The sequence below is a fragment of the Onychomys torridus genome, chromosome 1 (genome assembly GCF_903995425.1).
Source record: "Onychomys torridus chromosome 1, mOncTor1.1, whole genome shotgun sequence".
NCBI classification, from domain to species: Eukaryota; Metazoa; Chordata; class Mammalia; order Rodentia; family Cricetidae; genus Onychomys; species Onychomys torridus.
Genome location: NC_050443.1, coordinates 26,566,810 through 26,590,531, shown reverse-complemented (window position 1 = coordinate 26,590,531; position 23,722 = coordinate 26,566,810). Strand labels below are relative to the sequence as shown.

The window sequence follows — 23,722 nt, the reverse complement described above, 5'->3', positions numbered from 1 at the left end:
GTAAGGACTTGGAAGTAGCTCTTACAGTATGCTCAAGAACTTAAGGACTAGATGGCTACAGTGTCTAAAGAAGCTTAGTTATGAAATGAGACTTTGCTGTGTTTTGGGTTTTGAAACAGAACGTCACATAGCCCAAGCTAGCCTCCATCTTCTGAATGATAGGCTTACAAGAGTTTGCCATGGCACCCAGCTGTATTTACAAATGGGATCTCTATTTCAAGGACAGGAAGTAAAACAGAAAAAAAAAAAATCTAATAGTGGTTCAGTCAACATTGGCTGGAGTGATAGATAATACTGTAAGGTAAGACTGTAGGAAGACTGAAAATAAACTTGACAGTTTCTATAAGCATGACTGTCTACACAGAAAATCCTGAGAATCCTATAAAATATATTACAACTACTACTGAAACTATGAAACTATGAGACACAAAATACAGGGAGAGCCGGAGCACGTCTTTAGTCCCGGTACTCTCAGGAGGGAGACAGGTTTCATTAAGTTCGGGGCTAGCCTGGTCTACATAGTGAGTCCTTGGTAAGTCTGGCTATGGAGTGAGATTGTCTTAAAAAAAAAAAAAAAAAGAGGGGCTGGAGATCTGGCTGAGCGGTTAAGAGCACTGGCTGCTCTTCCAGAGGACGCAGGTTCAATTCCCAGCACACACATGGCAGCTCACAACTGTCTGTAACTCCAGGTATAGGGGATCAGACACTCTCACACAGACACACATGCAGGCAAAACACCAATGCACATAAAATAAAAATAAGCAATTAAAAAATCATGGAAATACATTTACACTTGTGTATTGGAAGATTAAACGTTTTCATAAATTAAGATGCTAACACTGACTACAGGTTCAATTCTTATTATCAAATCCTAATGTCTTTTTTTCTAAACAAAATTTTAAGGGACCCTAAGTAGCCAACAAACCTCTAAAAACAGCAAAGCTAAAGTGTTGGGGATGTAGATCAGTTGGTAGAATGCTTACCTACCTATACATGAAGTCCTAGTTTCAATCCCCAGCACCACATAAAACTGCCATGGTAATGCATACCTATAATCCTAGCAATCCTGAGGTGGAGGGCTACTGAAGGAGGTAAAAGCCAGTCTCAGCTGGAGACACTGTATCAAAACCAAACTAGCTAGAAGGATCCATACCTGACTTCAAAACTTACTACAAAGCTACAATTATCAAAACAGTGTGGTGCTATTATTTAATCATAGACATACAGACCAGAAAAATAGAAAGCCCAGTATTAAATCCTTTACAATGTGGTCCAATAATAGTTGACAAAGGTCAGAAATCATTTTATGGGGAAATGATAGTCTTTCCAAAAGTATTATTGGGAAACTGAATATTTCATGCTATGGAAAGAACTTATTAGCACCATATAGAAAAATCAGTTCAAGGGGCTGGCAAGATGGCTCAGCAGGGATAGCCACTTGCTGGGGAAGCCTGGCAACCTGAGTTTGATCTCTAAAACTTATGTGAACATAGAAGAAGAGAGTTAGCTCTACAACTTTCTCACATATGCCATGGTATGTGCCTCCTTGTGATGGACATGAATGCACCCACACACAAAAAATGTACAAAAGAAATAAAACTAACTCAAAATGCATCAAAGTCCTAACTGTGAGATGTATGACTGTTAAGTCAGAGGTGCAAACAATACAAAAGCTTCACATTATTTTTGGCGTTGGCTGCTTGGATATGGCACAGCAACAAAAGGGAACATAAACTACTGAACTGATCAAAACTGTATTTTATGCCTCCAGAAAGACTATCAATAAATAGTCAACCCATATGTCTTGGTCTCCTTTCTGTTGAGGTGATAAACAATGCCAGGAAAGAAAGGGCTTGTTCTGTGGCTGGCTACTGCTGGGAAGTGAGGGCAGGCAGAAGTCAGGAGGAGCTAGGTCATCACATCCAGTCAAGAATGGAGTGAGAACACACGCGTGCATCCTTGCTTGCTTATGCTCAGCTAACTTTCCTAATTATACAATCCAGGATGCCAGGCCAGGGAATGCCAAAGCCTGCAGTAGGCTGGGTCTTCCTACATCAATTAACAACCTAAACTATCACACACACTCACGTCCACAGGCCAACCTGACCTAGGTAATTCCTAATTGATACACTCTTCCCAGATGACTCTAGGTTAGGTCAAATGTAAATAACCAGCACACCATAAAAGGGGTGAAAATTTATGCAATACTTCTCAGGTAAGGGATTGATATTCAGAATGTAAAGAGAGCTTCTAAGACTCAACAACCAGACCATAAACCTGAACCACTAAAAAGAAAAAAGAAAAAAAAATGGACTGAGGACCTGAAATGGCATTTTCTCAATGAACCTAATACAGGTGGCCAATCATCCTGTGAAAAGATGCCTGGTGGGCTGTACAGATGGCTCTGGTTAAGAGAAACTGGTTGCTTACTCTTGCAGAGGACCTGAATTCAGTTCTCATCCATTCCCATCACCCACATCGGGTGACTCACAACTGCTTGGAACTCCAGCTCTGAGGGTACCTGCACTCATGTGCACAGATCCAGACACAGACACATAATAAAAAAATGAAAAATAAATTTTTAATGATGGGTGGGAGTTGTAGTCCATGACTTTGATCCCAGCACTGGAGGGCCAACCAACCACAGGTGGATCTCTGTAAGTTCAAGGCCATGTTGGTCTACATAAGGAATACCAAGCAAATCAAGGTTACAGAATTGAGACCCTAAAATAAATAAATTAATTAAAATAAGCAAGGGCCAGGTGGTGGTGGCACACACCTTTAATTCCAGCACTTGGGAGGCAGAGCCAGGTGGAACTCTGTGAGTTCGAGGCCAGGCTGGACTACAGAGCTAGATTCAGGACAGGCACCAAAACTACACAGAGAAACCCTGTCTCAAAAAAAAAAACAAAACAAAAAAAAAAAAAACAAAAACAAAAACAAAAAAAAAAAAAAGAAGAAGAAGAAGAAGAAGCATGGCCAGTAAGCTGGTTCAGTAAAAGGTACTTGCCAACAGGCTTGACTTCAGGTCAGTTGTTCTTTGACCTCTACATGACCACGGCACATACACTCTCACACAGGTAACACAAATATGTTAGATTAAGTGTCTGTACCAAGGTCACAAAGGCAAATTTTACATAATAAATTTAATTGTAATAGATCAGTTCACCAATGAATATTTAATTTTTGGGAGGTGGTATCTGTGAACTAAGTTCTCAGGATGTAGCCCAGGCTGGCCCGGAACTCACTGATTTTTCCTTCATGCTCATAATACTGGATAGCTGAAGGCTATTAGCCGTTGCCACCGCATCTGCCACCTACATTACCAGAGTGTGCAACTGCATCACTGGCTCATCGGAAAGCGAGCCTCTGGCAGCTGGGCTTCGGGGACCCCAAGATGGCAGCCGCACGTGGGGAAGCCTCACCTTTAGCACCAGGACCTCCAGCATCCCGCTGACGCCTTCTCGCCCTTCTCGTGCAGAGTGCCTCACACCACACAGCTCTCTGATCGCCACAGCTCGCGTCCCTCACCCTCACCACCGACACTGAGGATGCTGCAGCCTGGCCTCGGGCACCAGGGACCTCACAAGCCGCGCACGCACCTTCAACGGCCCGGCGCGCCGTTCACCCTGCGCCTGCGTACAGGCCTCGTGAGGGCTAGAAAGCACCTGTGCGCCAACGGCCTGGAGGCCTGGATAACGGCCTGGCTGCGTATAGCGCCGCCCTGAGGCGTGGCGGTGAACTACAAGGTTAGAAAGGACACATGGTCCCTCTCCTCCAGCGCACAGGGTCTTACTTGCCCGCCCTCCCCACCAGGATGGAGTGGCTGCATGCAAGCCAAGTCTTTAGCAGTATTACCTGCCAGGAAGCCATGCTCTCCACTACCTTTGGACCAGCTTCCATCCTCCATCACAGTGCTTCGGTTGGATCTCTCCCATATCAATACCTGACTTTGGCTTGCAGACATGGTACCGTTTTCTAATCAGCCAACCAGATCTTGCGGCTTCCTGGCATCATTTCCACCTGACCACATTCCGGAAAAGGCCCCACCTCTTGAGCCAGGTTCTGCCCACACCTGTATTTCATTGTTGTGTTAGCTCGGGGCTTCTTTAAACTCCCCATTTTCTCACCACTGAAGAGGTGATAGACCCAAGTGGTTTACAAAAGAATTCTTGAATGGTTGAATTCTGAAATAACAAAATTGCTTCAGTTTGTATTCAATTGTATTCATCTTCTGGTAAAGTACTCAAGATGGCAAAGAGACTTGGCTTCAAGAGAGTGTGGAAATTGGAGGAGAAGGGGTCATGTCTTTGGGAAATGATGTGCACATAGCATTGTGCTTGTTGCCACATACATATGAGGACCTGAGTTCAATCCCTAGATTCCATTTTTAAAAACACAAGTGTGGTGATACAATCCCAGTACCACAGAGGAAGAAAGAGGCAGATCCCTGAGGCTTGTTGACCAGCAAGCCTGGAGGGTGAAGTGAAGAAACAAAAGAAAAAAAGTGGAGCTAGGTAGATGGTTCAGTGAACTTACTGTGCAAACATGAGGACCTGAGTTCAAATCCCCATCACTCATGTAAAAAGCTAGGCATGGCTATGTATGCCTATAATCCCAGAATTGAGGGAAAAACACAATAGTTCCCAAGAGCCTGCTGGCCAGCCAACCTACTCAAAATGGTGACTTTCCGACTCAGTGAGAGACCCTGTTGATGGTCCTACAATAGAGAGGGTATGGTGGCTTCCTTATGTTCACTTGTGTATATGCACATTGCACATGTGCACACACATGTACAAAACCAAGGTGGATCACTGTTGACACACAAGGTTTTCCTCTGTCATCCATAGATACAGGCACACAGGAACAAATACACACATGAAATAAGCCTGAAGCCATGGTCGTTTACAACTATAATCCCAGCAGTAGAAGAATGAGGCAGGATTTCAAGTTTGAGGTCCGCCTGAACTACAATAAGAAGAACTTGTCTAAATAAATAAATAAATAAATAAATAAATAAATAAATAAACTCTCATGCACATGTGGTTTGCTGTGGTTGATTTCACAAGGACCCACAAATATGTATTTAAAGGCTCTGGAAAGTGGGGCAAACCAAACGGCTTCTCTTGGATATAGTGCAGGACACTCACTTTCTCCTTTGACTGGTCCCCATGCTATGGGATTGTGTTTTACAATTTTTTTCACATAGTTTAATGCAAACCAGAATTATGTGTACATGATCCTGAACAGTCAAGACAACTACAAGTTGGCTGAGAAGACACAACTCCTGCAATGCTAGCACTCCAGAGGCCACGCAGGGCGAGAACAGATACAAGGCTAACCTGCATTACGTAGGCAGTTCTAGACCAGCTAGGGCAAGTTCGTGAAACACTGTTTCAAAACAATAGCAACAACAACCATTTCTCTTTGTATTTTTGAGACATGGTCTCACTACACAGCTCTGGTCAGCCTGGAACTCACAGAGACCCACCTGCCTCTGCCTCCCTCCGGAGTGCTAGGATTAAAGGTATGTGCCACCACACCTGGGATAATTATACAAAATTAAAAAGTATCATAGAGGGAGCTGACCCTGAGGATCCAGTCACTAGTTCTATACTTGATTCCCCTGTCTGCATCACACCACCCACAGGTGTAGCATCAACATTTATGAAACTATCAACTCTTCCCTCTCATATTCTTCCCTATCCCTTACATAGACAATTTATAAAAATGCAATAGAATCTTCATGAGTTTTACTTGAAAAAAATCTGAGTTTTTTTTAAAGCAGGCTAATATTTGAGTTCTTTTAAATACTTGTGATGTTTTCTAGCCATAAATAATTATTTAGATTTACTGATTATATTTCATTAATTTCTACACTCATCATCAGAGTTTCTACTGCACTCTTTTTTTGTTTTGTTTTGTTTTGCTTTTTGTTTTGAAACAGGGTTTCTCTGTGTAGCTTTGCACCTTTCCTGGAACTCGCTTTGTAGACCAGGCTGGCCTCAAACTCACAGAGATCCGCCTGGCTCTGCCTCCCGAGTGCTGGGATTAAAGGTGTGTGCCACCACTGCCCATACTACACACTTCTATTTCAAGAGTTTATATGGGTTTGATAGATGGTTCAGTGATTAAGAATGCTTACCACTCGGGTTGGGGATTTAGCTCAGTGGTAGAGCGCTTGCCTAGCAAGCACAAGGCCCTGGGTGTAGATGTAACCCTCTTGTTAAATAAGAAACATAGAGCCAATTGCAGAGTTAAAAGCCAAGAGGTCAAAGCAATAGCTGAGAGCTGAAAACCTTGCCCTTCACTGCTACTCTGTCTTTCCTCTCTGCCAGAGACCTACTTCCAGTATCCTGTCTTTTATATAAACTTTCTGTTCTGCCTTCTCATTGGTTGTAAACCCAACCACATGACCTCCTTGTCACTGCTTATCTGTACAGACCTCCAGGTCTTCTTTGGTTGGTATTGAAATTAAAGGCGTGTGTCTCCATGCTGGCTGTATCCTTGAACTCACAGAGATCTGCCTAGCTCTGCCTCCCAAGTGCTGGGATTAAAGGCATGCACCACCACCGCCCAGCGTCTGCTATGGCTTGCTCTGACCCCAAGGCAACTTTATTAATATACAAATAAAATCACATTTCAGTACAAATAAAATATCACTATACCTGGGTTCGATCCTCAGCTTTAAAAAAAGGAAAAAAAGAGCATGCTTACCACTCTTTCAGAGGATCCATGTTAGGATTACAATACCCACACCAGATTGCTCACCAACACCTGTAACTATAATGCTAAGGGATCAAACATTCCCTTCTGGGTACTTGCACACGCACGGTACGCATAAGTACATACACATAAAAATATACGTGTCTTATTAAGAGAATTTTTATTTGATTAATCCTTCAGTTATCTATGGAATTTCTATCCATGACTTTTCTTCAGAGATAGGGAATCTTCAGAGTCCACATACAAATGATTATTTCTATAGTTTTTACATGAAACTGATACAGAATTATTAAGTATATGCATTCTCCCCCATCAGTATTTTACATATCTCATCCAGCTATCCCATTACTGATTTTGGACATTTGTAATTTATTTCTTTTTGTTCCTTAAAATCTGGTTATTCTACTTATGCATTACTTATTCTTAGGGCAGGTTCTCACTCTCTATCCCAGTATGGCTTTGTGTAGACCAAGCTAGCCTTAAGCTAGCGTCAAACTCAGCATCCTTCCTGACTGAGCCTCTCAGGTTCTGAAATTATAGGTATAATTGTATAATCACCATATAATCACCTGGCCCATTTTGTGCATGTGTGTATGTGTGTGTGAGTGTGTGTATGTGTGTTTGTGTGTGTGTGTGCCTGCGTATATGTGTAGATGCATATAGCAACCAGAGGTTGACATTGGGCTGTCTTCCTCTGCTCACTTTCCACCTTTTTTTCCCATATCTCTTGTTATTTGGCCATTTTATCCACATATGATCTAGTTTTCTTTCCATTGCTGTAATAAACAATATAACCGAAAGCAACTTGGGGGAGGGAAGGACTTATTTGGCTCCCAGGTTACAGTCCATCACTGAAGGAAATCAAGGCAGGAACGCAAATCAGGAATGGAAGCAGAGACCATGGAGGAATACACCTTAGTGGCTTGTTTCCCCTGGCTGCTCACCTAGTTTTCTTTCTCCTTTTCTTCTCCTCCTCCTCCTTCCTTCCTTCCTTCCTTCCTTCCTTCCTCCTTCCTTCCTCCTTCTTTCTTCTTCCCTCTGGAGCTGAGGACCAAACCCAGGGCCTTGCACTTGCTAGGCAAGCGCTCTACCACTGAGCTAAATCCCCAGCCCCACCTAGTTTTCTTATATAGCTCGAGGTAGCACTGCCAACAGTTGGCTGAGCCCTCACCCACCAACATGCCTATAGGCCAATATGATGGAGGCAATTCTTTAGCTAAGGTTCCCTTCTCCCAGGCGTGTCAAGTTGACAAGCAAAATTTGCCACCACAACATAGACAATGAATTTTAGTCATCTGAGCCCCTATTCCCCTACCATTCCCTCCTTCTCTCACTGAAACCCCTCTCCCCAACAGGCCCCCCCATCCATGATGAGATGCAGACATGTGTACACACAGACACATCAACAGACACATGTACACACACACATCAGCAGATGTATATATACACATACATCGGAAGACATATATGCAGCAGACACATGTACCCGTACACGAATTTTTTGGTGTTGTTGGGCCTGATGGTGCATTCCGTTAGTGAGTTTGAGGCCAGTCTGGTCTACAAAGTAAGTTCAGTACCAGCCAGGGCTACAAAATGAGACCATTTCTCAAAAAATTGTATAAAGAAAAAGTAAAAAGGGTCTGGTGATATAGCTCAGTGGTAGAGCACCTGCCTAGAATCTACCAGGGCAAGGCTAAGAGAGATCAATGAGATGCAGCTTGGGGTGGCACTATCAAGAGCTCCTGGGGTCCAGCCCCACAGCCCCTTCTCGGGCCTGTGGAAGACTCAGTCAGCTGAGGATCTAAACTTAGGGATACAGAAAGAATCTAAGCACACCGAGCTCTTAGTCCATTCACTTTATTCTTCTAAGTCAACTCCATCTACACAGCATCTTTTCCATTTCTCACACTCAGCTCCTCTCGTTCCTTCTTCCGCTTTCTCTCATTGTTCTTAGTTCTGTCTTAGTTTCCAGTTCATAAACACGCACAACCAGCAATTCTCTGGCCAAAGCAAGGTCACAAGACTTGAATTTTTTGTGGGTCATAAAGGCAGATAAGAGTTTAACTTAGGCAGTGACTGTCAGGCTTTCTTTTACAATCCAAAAGGGGAGTGACTAATGGGAGCTCTCTGGTAGGATCAGTTAAGGGCTAAATCAATTAGGGGATTCTAAAAAGGAATTTACGTGCTCAGACTATAAACTTAGAAGTGGCTAGGTAAACAGGTTAGGAGTCTATGTCAGTAAGTCACTAGTAAAGTCAAACTGTCCTTTTTTCCTTGGTGCCATTTCTCTCTCAGCTTGTCTCAGCTGTGCTGCTTTCTGGTAGGGCAGGGCAAGTTTACTCAGTTGCTAGGCAACCTGCATCACAATGTGTATTTGATTCTATAAAGGCACTTTCGCTCTGAGTTAATAGCTAAAGGGGGAATCTTTAGAACTAGGGATAACACCTGGGCTGAGATAAAAGAAGGAGGATTGAGGCTTAATTTGCACAAGAAATGGAGCTTGGCACCTGTCATCCTCCTGGTCTTTTTGGTAGTCTCTTTGGGTCAGGAGGAATAATTATCTTTTATCTAGCAGATGTCCAAAACACCATCCCAGAATTGTAAGCAGTAAGTTTCTTAAATTAGGGTCTTGTGTAAATAAACTGCGGTGAAGATAAAAAGTTAAGGATTAAATGTTAGTGGTTATTTCATCTTATCTATAGGTGAGATGAGCTACTGCTTATCCATCTGCAGTCTGTCCTTGGATGTAGAGAAGTATCTCAGATAAAATACTTTTGTCCAGAGACAGCCCTGATCCGATGTTTGCTAATGAAGATAGTTACAGAAAGGCAGGCTCTAAGTCTGCTGGAAAGAGGAACAAGAGCCTGATAATGGGAAATGGGTTTTGACTGTGACTGTTATCAAACCCAGCTGGGGAATGTATCCAAATACCCCAATTGTAAAGGGGATGTTGTGCCCAGTAAATGAGCAATCACACTCTTAGAAAAGAATCAAATGCCAAGCTTCAATAGCGCGCAAGAAATGTGATGTAGGAAACAGCTGACACTTGTGCTTTGGCTTCCCTCTGGAAGAGTTCTTGGCTTTTCCAGGCAATAGCTTTGCCAGTGTCAGCTGAATTCCTACTTCATATTTCTGCTCTCGCAGCAGGACGCACCTGTAATCCCAACACTCTAGAGGCAGAGGCAGGTGGGTCTCTAAGAGTGGGGGTGGGGAGGACTAGAGTAATGAACCTGACCTGGACTCTAAGATGACAGCTGTTCTTTGAGGCTGTTGGGAAATGCTGTTGCTGCATGTAGGAAGTCGTGTGAGCCTTTCAGAATGGCTCCTTGTGGGAGACAAGTTTCATTCAAATTAAAAATATCAGCAATTAGTTAAGCAAGCAATGGCACATACCTGTAATCCTAGCACTCAGGAGGCTGAGGCAAAAGGATCGGGATTTCAAGGTCATCCTTGGCTACATAGCAACTTCAAGGCCAACCTGGGCTACACAAGATTGTGTCAAGAGACTCAAGGCATGATGCACACTCTTGTAAAACCAGATCTCAGGTGCCAGAGGCAGGAGGACACTTTGGAATGTGGGAGTTCAAGGCCAGCCTGGGTCACTGAGGGAGTCTTTTCTATCAAGAAACAATCTTACCTATATTCTATTTTTCCTATGAGGAAAGCCAGTCATCTTGGACATCTAAAATTACCAGGGAGGACAGTGACTTCACAAATAAGTCAGGGCTACTATCCAAGTTCTCTTCCTAGCCAGGGTGGGAACTCGATGTATGCATCTGTTTCTCAAGTTCCTCACTGACAGAATGATGCCATTCCTGAGGTTCCTCCCAGCAGTAATGCTCTGCAAGAATGAACTGTTACACCTAGCTCATTATGTGCCATAAGGACAGAAACACTTATGGGTTCCAAGGGTCTTAATAATTTACCACATAAGCAGGTCCCTGATTGATTGGAGCTGCAGGACAAGGACTTGGGAGCCTCGTTTCTCCTGACAGCCCTGAGCAGGGGCAGAAGTGGTTTATAAGCATAAAATCCACAAACATTTGTTGCCAAATCAGTTATAATTTTCACCAATCAGGATTTAGAGATTAGGGGCTTCCTTGAATTTTCTATCATTGTCAACTGATATACAATGCAAGACTTTCAGTCCACAATCAGATTCACTTGTTCCTTCCTTCTGTGGTTAGGATCAGCCATGATGTTTCTTTTCTTTTTCTTTTTCTTTTCTTTTCTTTTTTTTTTTTTTGGTTTGGTTTGGTTTTTTGAGACACGGTTTCTCTGTAGCTTTGGAGCCTGTCCTGGACTAGCTCTGTAGACCAGGCTGGTCTCGAACTCAGAGATCCGCCTGCCTCTGCCTCCCGAGTGCTGGGGTTACAGGCGTGCGCTGCCACCACCGCCCGGCCAGACATGAACTAAAGATAAATAATGGCTATTGCTATGGTTTAGGGAGGAGGTTTATCAGCCATTGGAAAGTTCTCAGTGCCCTGTAGGGCTTGGGAACCAGAACTTTATTTCACCATACAGGTAAAACGGCAGTCAAAATGGCAGTGCTCAGGCCAAGGGGCTTCTACCTGCTCCCCTCATGAGCACTCTGCCGAAGGCAACAATCATTAAGAATTTTTGTAGATTGAGAAGCCACAGAGAATATTATTATCTATGGATCTCAAATTTACATATTGGGACCATTTACTTAAAAAAATAGATTTTGGGCCAGAGAAATGGCTCAGCAGTTAAGAGTGCTTCCACAGGACCTGAATGCAGTTCCTAGCACCCACATGGAGTGGCTCACAACCTCCAAAAGCTCCAGCAGGGGATCCAACACCTTCTTCTGGGTCTGTGGGGATGTACACATGTACATATATACCAATAGGGACACGTATGCAGAAAGAGTTAAATGGCCAGCCTGATCTGCAGAAAGAGTTCCTGGACAGCCAGGGCTCAGCCTTCTTTTAAATTTTTGAGGCAGGATCACAAGGTTGTCAAAATGAGTCTTGAACTCACTTTGTAACCTAGGCAGACCTTGAACTTTTGATTCTCCTGTCACAGCCTTCCCAGTAGCTAGGATCACACAGATCTGTACCACCAAGCCTGATTAGATTTTACTCCAAGTCTGGTAACTTTACATGGCAGGCTATCTTCCTGTACCTATGCTGTCTCTCCACTAGGTGACACTATCATTCTCTCCTCAGTTGCGACAACTGAAAACATTTCCAGACAGCTTGAACAAGCTAAGAACCGCAGCTCTCTCTTATTCCTCTAATGGGGATTAAGTAACGCACAGAAAGGGCTGGAGAGATGGTTTAGCCATTAAGAGTATTAAAGTGGACTTGGGTTTGGCTGCCTGCATCAGTAACTCCAGTTCCAGGGGATCCACTATTCTGTTCTAGCCTCCATATGATGCATATAAACTCACACAGACAGACACACAGACACACAGACAGACACACAGACACACAGACACACACACCCACGTATCCTTAGGAATAAAACACACATGCATAACTTTACTTATTATTGACTTTATTGTGTTAGCAGGTAAATCAAGACATCTCGTGAAAAGTGAAATCCACTACAAAACATAATACAAAGATCTACAAACAGAATTAGTGACCCGCCAGGTGTGGTGGTGCACACCTTTGATCGGAACACTCAGAAGAAGGTGAAAGCAGGCATATCTTTTGTCAGTTTGAAGCCATTTGGTCTACACAGTGGGTTCCAGGACAGCCAGAGCTATGTAGAGACCCTGTCTGAAACAAAGCAAACAAAACAAATTGTGCCTTAAACTATCATTTCTCACCGTTAATCAATAGATTATTTGTCTTTAACAAAGTCAAAGAAATCACCCACATCAAACACATTAAACCCCTGTAAATTTAACATTCTCTTTCTAACCTGTTAACATTCATTAACTATTTCCTATGTGCACAAAGGTTGATGAGTTTTTTTGGGTGTGTCTGTGTACGCATGTGCATGAGGGCACACATGCCATGGCACATGTGTGGAGGTAGGGACAACTCTGAAAAGCAGGTCCTCTCTTCACACCTTTACATGGGATCTGGGAATCAAAATCAGGTCACCAGGCACGCATGCTCAGAGCCTTTACCTGCTGAGCCATCTCATCCACCTGCTTTTGTCTGGTTCCTAAGTCTTTAAAATGTGGGAACCAAGGAATCAGCAAGATGGCTTGGCAAGTAGGAGCATGCCAGATGAAGCTGGTGGTCTGAGCGCCACAGACCAGACCCACATGCAGCAGGAAAGAACAGACTCCTGTAACCTCTTCTCTCCCTTCCACACTGTTCAGGGCATGCACTCATGTGTGTGCCAGCACGTAAAAAAGTGTAACAAAAAATAAAATGTAGATGTCAAAATGAATGCTGTTTGGTTTTAAACCAAACACTGTGTTTTTCCCCCTTTGATTTGAAACAGGGTTTCTCTGTGTAACAGCCCTGGCTGCCCTGGAAGTCACTCTGTAGGACAGGCTGGCCTTGAACTCAGAGATCCACCAGCTTCTGCTTCTCCAGAGCTGGGATTAAAGGTGTGGGCTATGTCTGTTAATTATAAAGGTAGATACCTGGCAAGGACATGGCATCACCCATGAAGGATGCCTCAATCGCTGTTCATTTGCTATGATCAAATGCCTCACAGAGACAACGTAAAGTTGGGGTTTAGTACAGCCAATTTCATGGTGCTAAAGACAAAGTGACATTCACAGAGGCAGAAACCTGAGGCAGCCTGCTCAGATCTCCTCAGATCAGAAAACAGAATTCTGCTGGAACAGAGGTGGGACTCAAAATCCCTCAAGACCCACCCACGCCAGCAACCCACTTTTTCTAGTTAGAGCCTGCCCCTCAGTCTTCACAACCTGCCAAAACAGTGCTACCATCTATGGACCACGTGGAGGAAATGCCACATTCAAACTTAATACCATCTAATCAGGTACTCCTGAATTAATTCCTGCTGAAAGTCTAAGAGATCTGGGACTCAATCTCCACTGCACATCGGGAAATCGGCTAACAGGTGGGACAGTTAGAGGATGGCTGGAGACTCCTTTTTAAATGTTCAAGCTAATAAAACACAGAAGAGACAACCATTGCAAAGCTGTTTATCCAGTAACTAGATCCTAAACACTTCATCCATTGTACCCTCATGGCTGCTGTACAGTCTGAAGACGGGCAGGAAACGCACACGACACAGGGAACACCTCATTGTACACAACTTTTACAGGCCAAGTTCCTTGTATTTCAGACATGTTCAGTCAATCCCCACAAGTGGAGCATCTCACAAGTGGGCAGGCAGGCTCTTATTCACTATGTAGTTCTTAGGGTACACGAGCTTATCCTTGGACAGCAGAGACACATAGATTTCATAGAGGTGGAGATTGTGGATCACCATTCGGTTAACTACTTTGCCTTCCTTCATGAGTTCTTCAGTCTTTTTGTCAGTGGACATTGTTTGTTCTAAGAAATCTGAGTCTTTCACATACAGCTCATCTCCTGAAAAATAGTAAAAATTTGTTTCTACAAAGCATTGTTTCATAAATCATCCCAATATATTGACATAAGCCAGTATTTTTTGTTATGTATTTCATGTTGAAGCTTAGTTAGGGTTTTTCTTGTTGCTCCTTTTAATTTATTTGTAAATGTACTTTATTATTACTCCATGGTATGCGTATGCATGTGCATGTACTGCCTGACATGGGTACTGGGGTCAGACCACAGAGCAACAGCACGGCCTCCAGCCACTCAGACTCTTCCTCTCCCTGTTTTAAGTTTGATTACATTTGAGAGAGGAGGGGAAGGGAGAGGTGTGTGTGTGTGTGTGTGTGTGTGTGTGTGTGTGTGTGTGTGTACATAGGTAGAGTCAGGGACCAGCCTGCTGGAGTTAGGTCTCTCCTTCCACCAAGTGTGTGTGTGTATAACTACAGAAGGCGATTTCTCATGGAAGCCAGAGGACAATCTCAGGTGTTGTTCCTCCAGAACTTGCTACCTTTTGTTTCAGATGGGGTTTCTTATGGCCTGGGATGTCACCAATTAGGCAGGCTAGCTGGCCCATGAACTTCCAAGGCTTTGCCTGTCTCTGCCTCCTACCCTGCCGTCACAATGCTGGGATTACAGGTGCCTGGCACCACACCTGGCACTTTGCCCCGGTTCAGGCCCTCACACTTGCAAGGCCAACATTCTACTGACTTAGGCAGCTCTCTAGCCCTCTTGGTTGGATTTTAATACCCCTACTTATGCTTACCCCAAGACAAGCATTTTGTGTGGGCACATCATAATGGGTGACTACAGTGCTTCTGTTGTGAACTATAATTACTTTATCATCTATTTCAGCAGCACTGGGAAGTAAAACTGAGGCCTTGACGCAAGTTAGGCAAGTGCTCCACCAAGTCACATGCCCAGCCAAACACTGTAAGTCTTGGATTACCTCATGCTCTCTTTAGCCCATTAAATATTAACATTAATGTTAGCCTTAACAACAACACTTTTGATGTTTCGATATGGGTTGGTCTGATAATCTTAAGGTTAATACTAACGAGAGCACTGGTACTTCCCCAACTCACCTGGGAGCAGATTGATGGAGCCATCAGCAGTTAAAAGCATTATTGGCAGCCATTTCTCAGTTATTTCTAACGGGTGATCTGAAGAAAATCTGTACAGAGCGGAGAGAGAGTCGAAAGTTTCAAGTCTTCTCATTTCATAAAACTGCGGTGGTGCCAGCCAGATTTCTTTGGACAGGAAACACTCAGTTGCCTCTGATGGAGACAACCACTGTAGGAGACAAAGGAAGCAGCTTTGTGAAGTTTATTCCACCACCAGCCAGGTCCAAGGTTGCCAGATGGGTATACAAGATCTGCCAGATGTGAAAACTAACTGATGTGGGGGTGGGGGGAGGGCTTGCTAGATCTCTCAGACAACATGAGAACATCCATAGAGGCCTGGATACTGCTATGTCCCGACTGTCCTGCTTAATCAGGAGGTTGACCAGGAAAACTGCCCGAGTCTAAGAAAAGAAATCTACCCTTGAGGTCCTGTCTCAGAAAGAAAGAATTGGTGGCTGGAGAGATGGCTCGGTGGTTAAAAGCAGTTGTGGCTTTTTCGAGGACCAGAATTGGGTTCCCAGGAACCACATTGGGTACCTTCATGACCACCCATAACTCAAGTTCTAGGCGATTCAACGCCCTCCTCTGGCCTCCATGGTCATCTGCATGCATGTTAAAGTACAAAAATAAATAATAATAATCAAATCATAGTTGTTAAGTAATAATATTTACCAAAAATATTAAAAAGTATTAAACGCTAGTTAAAATGCTGATAATTAGTAAAAATAACTTTTAAAAAAGCCTTTTGGCCATGAGAGCTAAACTCACACACCACATAACAACTTGATAAAAATCTATTTCCAAACACCAAAAACTGCCTGACTATAAGTAAGTAAATGAGAAAGAATGAAGTGAAGCCTACCACTTGTCTAGGGCTCCTGCCTAAAGTCATTCCTAGCTACAGAACCGCGGGGGACCTAAGCTGCATCTAGTTCTTAGTGACTCGGGCAATACAGATCAGATTTTGGGAGGGAGGTTCACATTGGGCAGTATTGGGTGAGCAGTGTGCCTGAGAAGGTCTACACAGAACTGAACCTCGAAACTCTACTACATACTTACTTGTGCATAGAAAGAGTAAAACGATATGATAGAGACAATGACTACTTCTAAAGAAAGAGCAAGACCTGGGAGGTTCCTAACTAAATTCTTCATGCTTACCTAGAGCCTAGACTTTTTCCCATTTTCTCCAGCAGTGTATTCCCTACACTGGGAAAGCTTTAATTAAATGTAACCAGCACTGGGGCACTCAAGTGACCAGAAAAGGGACACAAAATAAAACTGTAGCTAAATTAGCTCTTGAATATACTGTACATCCACCCCCAAACCATTTAAAACATACCTTCAAAGGACAGAGTCCATCTCTAATAACTTAACTGCCTGCCAGGAAAAGTGCAACACTATTTAAAAGAATAGAAGAAAACCCAGCAGTCAGCAATTTATAGACAATGCTAACATGTAATTCAGGACACGTCAAATGCAGGGAAATGTGGTCTGTAACAACAACAACAACACCCACACACACAGGCATAAAATAATATCCTTTATTTTTTATTTAATTTAAAAACAGACTGAAAGTTCTCAAAGACAAATGTACTAGAGTTTATGAGAGCAAAGGGCAGATGAGCTATAAATCTTAGCAGGTGCCAGCAGAAAGGAGCCAGGGTAGATAAAGAGAGGTAGCCATGCTTTGAGTGGCCACCAGGTAGAAGGGGGTGAGGGAGTAGCTTGAGAGAAAAAGAATGAGAAAGCTCAGTGTCTGAGCAAGCACACCCAAGCTTTGTAATGTATTTTGTAGGTGGATTTTTCTGTCCCTCCTGCCAGCTCCCAAATAACCACATGGAGACTTATTAATTATGAAAGCTTGGCCTTAGCTTAGGCTTGTTTCCAACTAGCTCTTATAACTCAAATTAACCCATTTCTATTAATTTACTTTGCCTCATGGTTTTATGACCTTTACTCCATAGAGCCCATGTTACTTTCCTGCTTCCTCCACATCTGGCTAGTGATTCCACCATTCTTCTTCCCAGCATTCTCTGTGCCTGGAAATTCTGCCTAGCTATTGGCCATTCAGCTTTTTAATAAACCAGTCCGAGTGACAGATCTTCACAGTGTACAAAAAGATTATTCCACAACAGTATTTCAAAGGAAAGGGGATGAAAAAAGAAATTTTGAGTAATTCCAGAGATGCTCTGTAGTGCTACATCACAGGAACACTAAGCATTTTTACTCAGGGGATCCTGGGGGGATTCTAGGTTATGACAAGGTGACAATTGAAGTTATCACACTGCCTGACTCTTTTCTATCTCCTGTTCTAAGCAGTCTGGTTGGTTCACAGATGTAAATGAAAAGATCAACATAATAAGAGAAAGAGAAAAGATTAATTTCAGATTTATAGATGTGTTTTGCCAGTAAGCATGTCTGTACACCACATACATGCATACCCTCAGAGGCCAGAAGAGGGCATCAGATGCTCTAGAACTGGAGTTCAGGCAGCTGTGATGCTTCCAGAAATACTACTTAAGGCTGATATTTCAAAGGAAAAGTGTAAACTTAAAAAACAGCAATTGGGCTGGGATTAGTGGAGCATGCCTTTAATCCCTGCACTCAGGAGGCAGAGGCAGGCAGATCTCTGAGTTCGAGACCAGCCTGGTCTACAGAGTCAGTTCCAGGATACCCAGGATTCACAGAGAAACCCTGGCTCAAAACAAAACAAAACAACAACAACAACAACAACAACACACACACACACACACACACCAAAAACAAAAACCAACAATTGAGTTTACACAAATGAAATACAGAAGGAAAAAGGTTGAAACAAGTGAATGTGCATCCATGTCCTACAGTAGAGCAAGCAAACCAAAAAACAAAAACAAAAAACCAAACCAAACCAAACCAAACCAAAACAAAACAAAACAAAACAAAACAAAAAAACCAGATGGAAGAGAGCTAAGGAGATGAGTCAACTGAGATCTGCAGAGGAACCATCTTGCAGAGGGCCTGGGTTCCGTTCCCATCACCCACTCAAGGTGGCTCCAACTCCAGGAGATCAGTGGGCACCTGCACTCAAATGCATATACTCCTACTTGGACACACGATTTAAAATAAGTCGTTAAAAAAAAAAAGAAATAAAAGTTTATAACATTTAAATAAATGAAGAAGTTGCCCGAAGCCTAACTGTGCCTGGTGCTAGTGAAGAGGAGGGAGGGAGGGAGGGAGAAAATGGGAGGGAGGGAGGGAGATGAGATGAGATGAGATAAGATGAGGAGAAAAGAGTTAGAAACGGGAGGGTGGGAGAGGAAAGACGGTAAAAGGAAAGAGAGGGAGAAGAGGAAGGTGGGGACAAAGAAGGGAGGGAGGGAGAGGGGAGAAGAAAGTTGATGGAACTGAAATCCTGTAATATGTCCCAGAAATCGAATGATAACGATTAGGGGATGAAATGAATGAATCATTTTTTAGTTTTCAGAACAGGCAACGGAAGCTCTTCCGTGGCCCCACGGGATGAGAAGTTCAATCCTTCAGAGCCTCTAACAATGTCACGCCTTTGGTCTGGGGTTATGCTCGGCGCACCCCGCGGGGTACGCGGGCCCTACCTTGTAGCTCACCATCTCCGCCAGGTCGAGATCTACCGGCGGGGGCTCGCGCAGGCAGCACATGAGGAAGGTGGTGTCGAAGCGGCGGGGGCCGCGCCCGTACGGCGTGAGCCAGCCGCCCCAATTGCTCAGAGCCCAGATGTCGGGCGTGCAGTCTAGGTGCGCGCACAGCTGCAGGAAGCAGCGCGCGTCACTGCGCACGCGCGAGCGCCAGTCGGCCAGGCCCGGCGGAGGCGGCAGCGCCAGGCCCGGCCCTGGAGAAGCCGGCCCCGAGCCCCGCGGTCTCAGCAGCAGCACCCCAGCCTCCTCGAAGGTCTCGCGGATGGCGCAGATGCGCAGCGCTATGTCATCAGGCAGCGCCCCGGCGTGCGCGTCGTCGTGGACGAGCCCCGGGAAAGAGGGGCGCTGAGGCGGCGCCGGGCCTAGGCCGAAACGCGACGGTGTGTGCCAAGGCGCGAACAGTCGCAGCCAGTCGGCCGAGCTGTCGGCGGCGTCCAGCGCACCGCCCGGGAAGACGTGCGCGCCTGGCAAGAAGCGCTGGCTTGGGGCGCGCTCGAGAAGCAGCAGCCGGAAGCCGTCGGCAGACTGAGGGGCGCCGGGACTCGGACGGTTCCAGCCCGCGGCTAGCACCAAGGTGGCTGCCCGCCGCCAGGTGCTCCGGCCGGATCGCAACGGGACGCTCATGGCCGGTGGCCTTCAGATCCTCCTTATGGCGTGGCCGGATCGTGGAGTGCTGTCTCCAAGCCCGATGAACTTATGGGCTTGGGAAAACTCCAGGCCCCCAGGCGTCTGGTTGTGGGAGGAGCGTGGTCCCCGCGCCAGAGCACCACCCTAGAGTGCTCTGCGGTTCGCTTAGGTCATTCTCACCCGACCAGTGCTGCTGCAGTCACTGGGACACCAGTGATCCTCCTGAGAGTGTTGGAGCAGAGAGCAGGAGTGCTGAAGGGTGTGGAACAGAAACCACAATCTAGTTGTGTACCTTTCCCACTAAACTCAGGTGATTAGGACTTCGTCCCCTACGCTGTTGCCTGTTGGGCATAGGAATAGGAGGGTCTAGAAAATCTGAGATTTGCAAATTCCCTGGAACCATACAAATAAGAAACGAGATGCCAAGTGAGGTATTTGCTGTTGTGCACTTTTGAATGTCTTTGGTGAGTTCTTGTCCTTAGAAAAGTTTGCCTTCAGTCGTGAATGCTTGTATTACCTGGGCACCCGAGGACCTAGGGAAAGCATCTTAGTGTGAGTCGTTGCCTTTTCATGGGAGATGTTTAATCTAGCCTAGCAACGCTTTCCCTCCCCTCCAACTTTTAATTGGCTCAAAGGCTTGCACTTCGAAGAACAGCGTGACTATTTTTTGGAAACAGCATGTGTCTGTCTCCGTTTTTACAGCTCTTTCTCAGTCAACAACTCTTGCAAATGCCATTCTAATTGATCACAGATTTATTGGGGTGGGGGCTGCTAGAGAGAGGGCTCAGCAGTCAAGTGCACATGCTGCTCTTGGAGAGGACCAAGTTCAGCTCCCAGCAGTGCAACTCCAGTTCCAAAGGATCTTACGACCTTTTCTGACCTCTGTGGGCATGCAACCACATAATGCAGGAACAGCCAGGCAGACACCCACAAATAAATAAGAATAAGTAACTCTTTAAAAAGATTTTACTCCTGCTGAGCATTTTGGAAACATTTACTTATTTAGGGACCAGCTTAGAATGGGTATACAGTCCAACTTGGTCTTGAACTCTTCCAAGTGCTAGGATTACAAATGTGACCTATTAGCCTGGCAGGGGTGGTTCATGCTTTTAATCCCAGCAATCAGAAGATGGAGGTAGGTGGATCTCTGTGAGTTCTAGGCCAGCCTGGTCTACAGAGAGAGTTCTAGGACAGCCAAGGCTACACAAAAAATGTGACCCATCATACCCGTCTACAATGGTGTTGTTGGTGATAGTTTTTGTTTGCTTTTTTGTTTTATCTTTCAAGACAGGGTTTTTCTGTGTAACATCCTGGCTGTCATGGAACTCGCTTTGTAGACCAGGCTGGCCCCAAACTCACTGAGATCTTGTTTCTAACTCTCAAGTGCTCAGATTAAAGGCGTGCACCACCACTGCCTGGCTTCCTTATTTGTTTTTTATCTTTTTGGTTTTAGAGTTTTGGTTTGAGAAAAAGTATCATTATATAGTCTTGGCTTTCAAGTAACTCTGTAGACCGGGCTGGCCTTGAACCTCTACCTCCCAAGGCCTGGAATTAAAGGTGTGTGCCACCATCATTATTTTAAGGTTGACTTTGTTGTTGTTGTTACCGTCGTGTCTAAAGAATCAATTACTTGTATGCTGACTATACCTCAGAAACAGAAAATGGGGCGTCAGGTTGAGAAGCACAGCTAGAGGAGGAAGGGAGGAAACCTGCCCTCACCTGCCACCCGCCATCCGCTTTGGAGTCAGCAGACTACCCTGATGCTCTTGGCACTGAAGCAGGAGTTTGATCTGAGATTCATTTCTAAATCTGTCGTAGACTCCAAATGGCATGGGCACTTTATATTCTTTTACATTTATTCCTTGTTTATATTGCAAGCACCACTGAGTGCGTGTGGAGCCCAGAGGACAGCTTGCAGGAGTGAGCTTGTTTCTTCCGCAATGTAGGTCCTGAGGTCATCAGGTGTGACAGCAAGTGCCATTACCCCCTGAGCCATCTCACCAGCCCCCTGCATTTAAAGAAGAAAAAAATCGTGGGGGTAGCAGGATGGCACCGGTGTCTGAAAAGGCCATACGGACAACTGCATAGTGACTCAGTTGGGTGGGCCTGGCCTAGAGGCACTAGACCGTACAAGGCCACAGACAGAGCCTCAGTGAGAAGAATGGTAAGATAGGAGAAAAGGAGTAATGTAAAGTGCATTTCGGAAGTAGATTTGACAAAGGTAATTGATTGGCTCTGCAGAGCAAAGGAGAGGAAGTTAAGTTCTGATGTAAGAGACTGGGGTGACCTTTCTTCAAGTCCTATTATGTATAAGACATCGAAAACTTTGTCAGTTGCCTTGTGTAACACTTGCCAAAGCCAATAAGGTAGAAAGTTATCACTACAGGTGACTAACCTTTCACACAAGAAATTAAGTGTTTTAAGAAAGGACACAGTCACTAAAATGGCTCATGGTTTGGGGCTCTTAATGGTTATTTTGACACCAGCTTGTTTTTCCCAAATTCTGGTCGTTCCAGAGCCAGTTGACCAAGCCCTGGAGTAGAGAGCAAGGCAGCAGAAGTGATGTTGATATATTTGTTTTTGTAGTTTTCGGGTCACACCCACAACTTTGGCCATGCTAGGCAGGTGTTCCACCTCTAAACTGCATTACTAGCCTGTGGTTTTCTAAGACAGTGTCTTGCCATGTAGGTCAAGATGGCCTCAAGCACTTGATCATCCATATCAGCATTGCAGGTGTACACCAGCACTGTCAAGCTGCTGTGTGTGTGTGTGTGTGTGTGTGTGTGTGTGTGTGTGTGTGAATTGAACATAAGTGCATGTGCCTTCAGAAGCCAGAAGAGGTATCTGATCCCCATGGAGCTGAAATCACAGGCAATTGTGAACTGCCCAAAGTGGCTTCTGGGGACTGAACTCAGGCTGTAAGAGCAACAAATACACTTGGCCACTGAGCCATGTCTCCAACCAAGAAACTGGATCTGAACCAATACAGAACCATCTCACTGCCATGTCTGTTCTACCCAGTAGGTTTTGTAATGATGCAATACCACTTCTGCGAAACCAGAGATCAAATCAATATCCTGGACTTTAGCCAAGAATCAGAACAGAAGCAAAGAATGGTCCCTGAACATCAAGAGAGATACAAATGCAGATCTAATCTGCTGAGTTCAAAGGAAAAATTATTAACTATTCCAAAACTTGGTGCCTTAAAACAGTAAGCATGTGTGCCATGCATGGTGGTACATGCTTTAATCCCAGCACTTGAGAGACAGAATTGGGCAGGTCTCTGAGTTTAAGGCCAGCCTGGTCTACAAAGTGAGTTCCAGGATAGCCAAGACAGTTACAGTGAAGCCCTGTGTTGGAAAAAAAAAAACAAAAACAAAACAAAAACAAAAACAAAAAAAAACAAAAAACAGAACAAAACAATAACAATAAAAAACAATAGGCATTGTTATGCCTTCTGTGGGTAAGGAATTTGAGGACCATTTGGTTGAGTGGCTCTGACTGTGTCCTCTATGAAAACAGCCAGCACTACCATCCAGGGCCTGCCTGGGCCTAGTGGACCCCATTCTTTGGTGATTCACATAACTGTTGAGGCCTCATTTCCTTACCACATTCGTTTTTCCATTTGGCTGGTTGGCTATATCAGGGATTTGCTGGCTCTGATGCTTTTAACAGTTTCAGAAGCCCCACTCCATCATTCCTCTGCACTCTGTTACACTGCTCAGTTCCAGTGACTGGCAGGAAAGATGGAAATATCTGAGGTCATCTTGGAAGCTGGCTACCATGGTGGATTAAAAACAATGAGGATGTCTAGCTTTTTACCCTCAACAATGGGGTTTAAACTGCGAGATTCCCAAATGCTAGGCAAGAATCCTTCCACTGAGTTAGAACTTCAGCCACAACCATCTAAAAACAATAAGTAAACATTAAAGACTTCTGTAACACTTGGCTCCACATGTAAGTGCAATGATGTAGATAGATGTTCAGTCAACTTGGGTTTGTATATATGTAACTGTAACAAAAACCAAAAACAACCCTAGCAGTAAAGTCAACACAACAAACTAGCAAATCTATTTGTCATGAAGTATTTGAGTTCATGAAAAGTAGAGGGAAAACC

At 44.5% G+C, this 23,722-nt stretch overlaps 2 protein-coding genes across 2 annotated transcripts in view; both read right to left on the bottom strand.

The window, feature by feature from the left end:
• Tdrd12 (tudor domain containing 12) overlaps positions 1-3,449 on the bottom strand; it is a 67,850-nt gene extending 64,401 nt beyond the window's left edge. Inside the window, exon 1 of the mRNA XM_036207079.1 lies at positions 3,426-3,449. Coding sequence (XP_036062972.1) covers positions 3,426-3,449 — 24 coding nt within the window. The remainder of the gene's footprint in view (positions 1-3,425) is intronic.
• Positions 3,450-13,220: 9,771 nt separating this feature from the next.
• Positions 13,221-19,719, bottom strand: Nudt19 (nudix hydrolase 19). The gene is made up of 3 exons (XM_036176230.1): positions 18,919-19,719; positions 15,287-15,494; positions 13,221-14,219 (listed from the first exon to the last, which is right to left on the bottom strand). The coding sequence occupies exons 1-3, from the start codon at positions 19,600-19,602 to the stop codon at positions 14,005-14,007; spliced, it is 1,107 nt and encodes a 368-aa protein (XP_036032123.1). The 5' UTR covers positions 19,603-19,719; the 3' UTR covers positions 13,221-14,004.
• Positions 19,720-23,722: the final 4,003 nt, after the last annotated feature.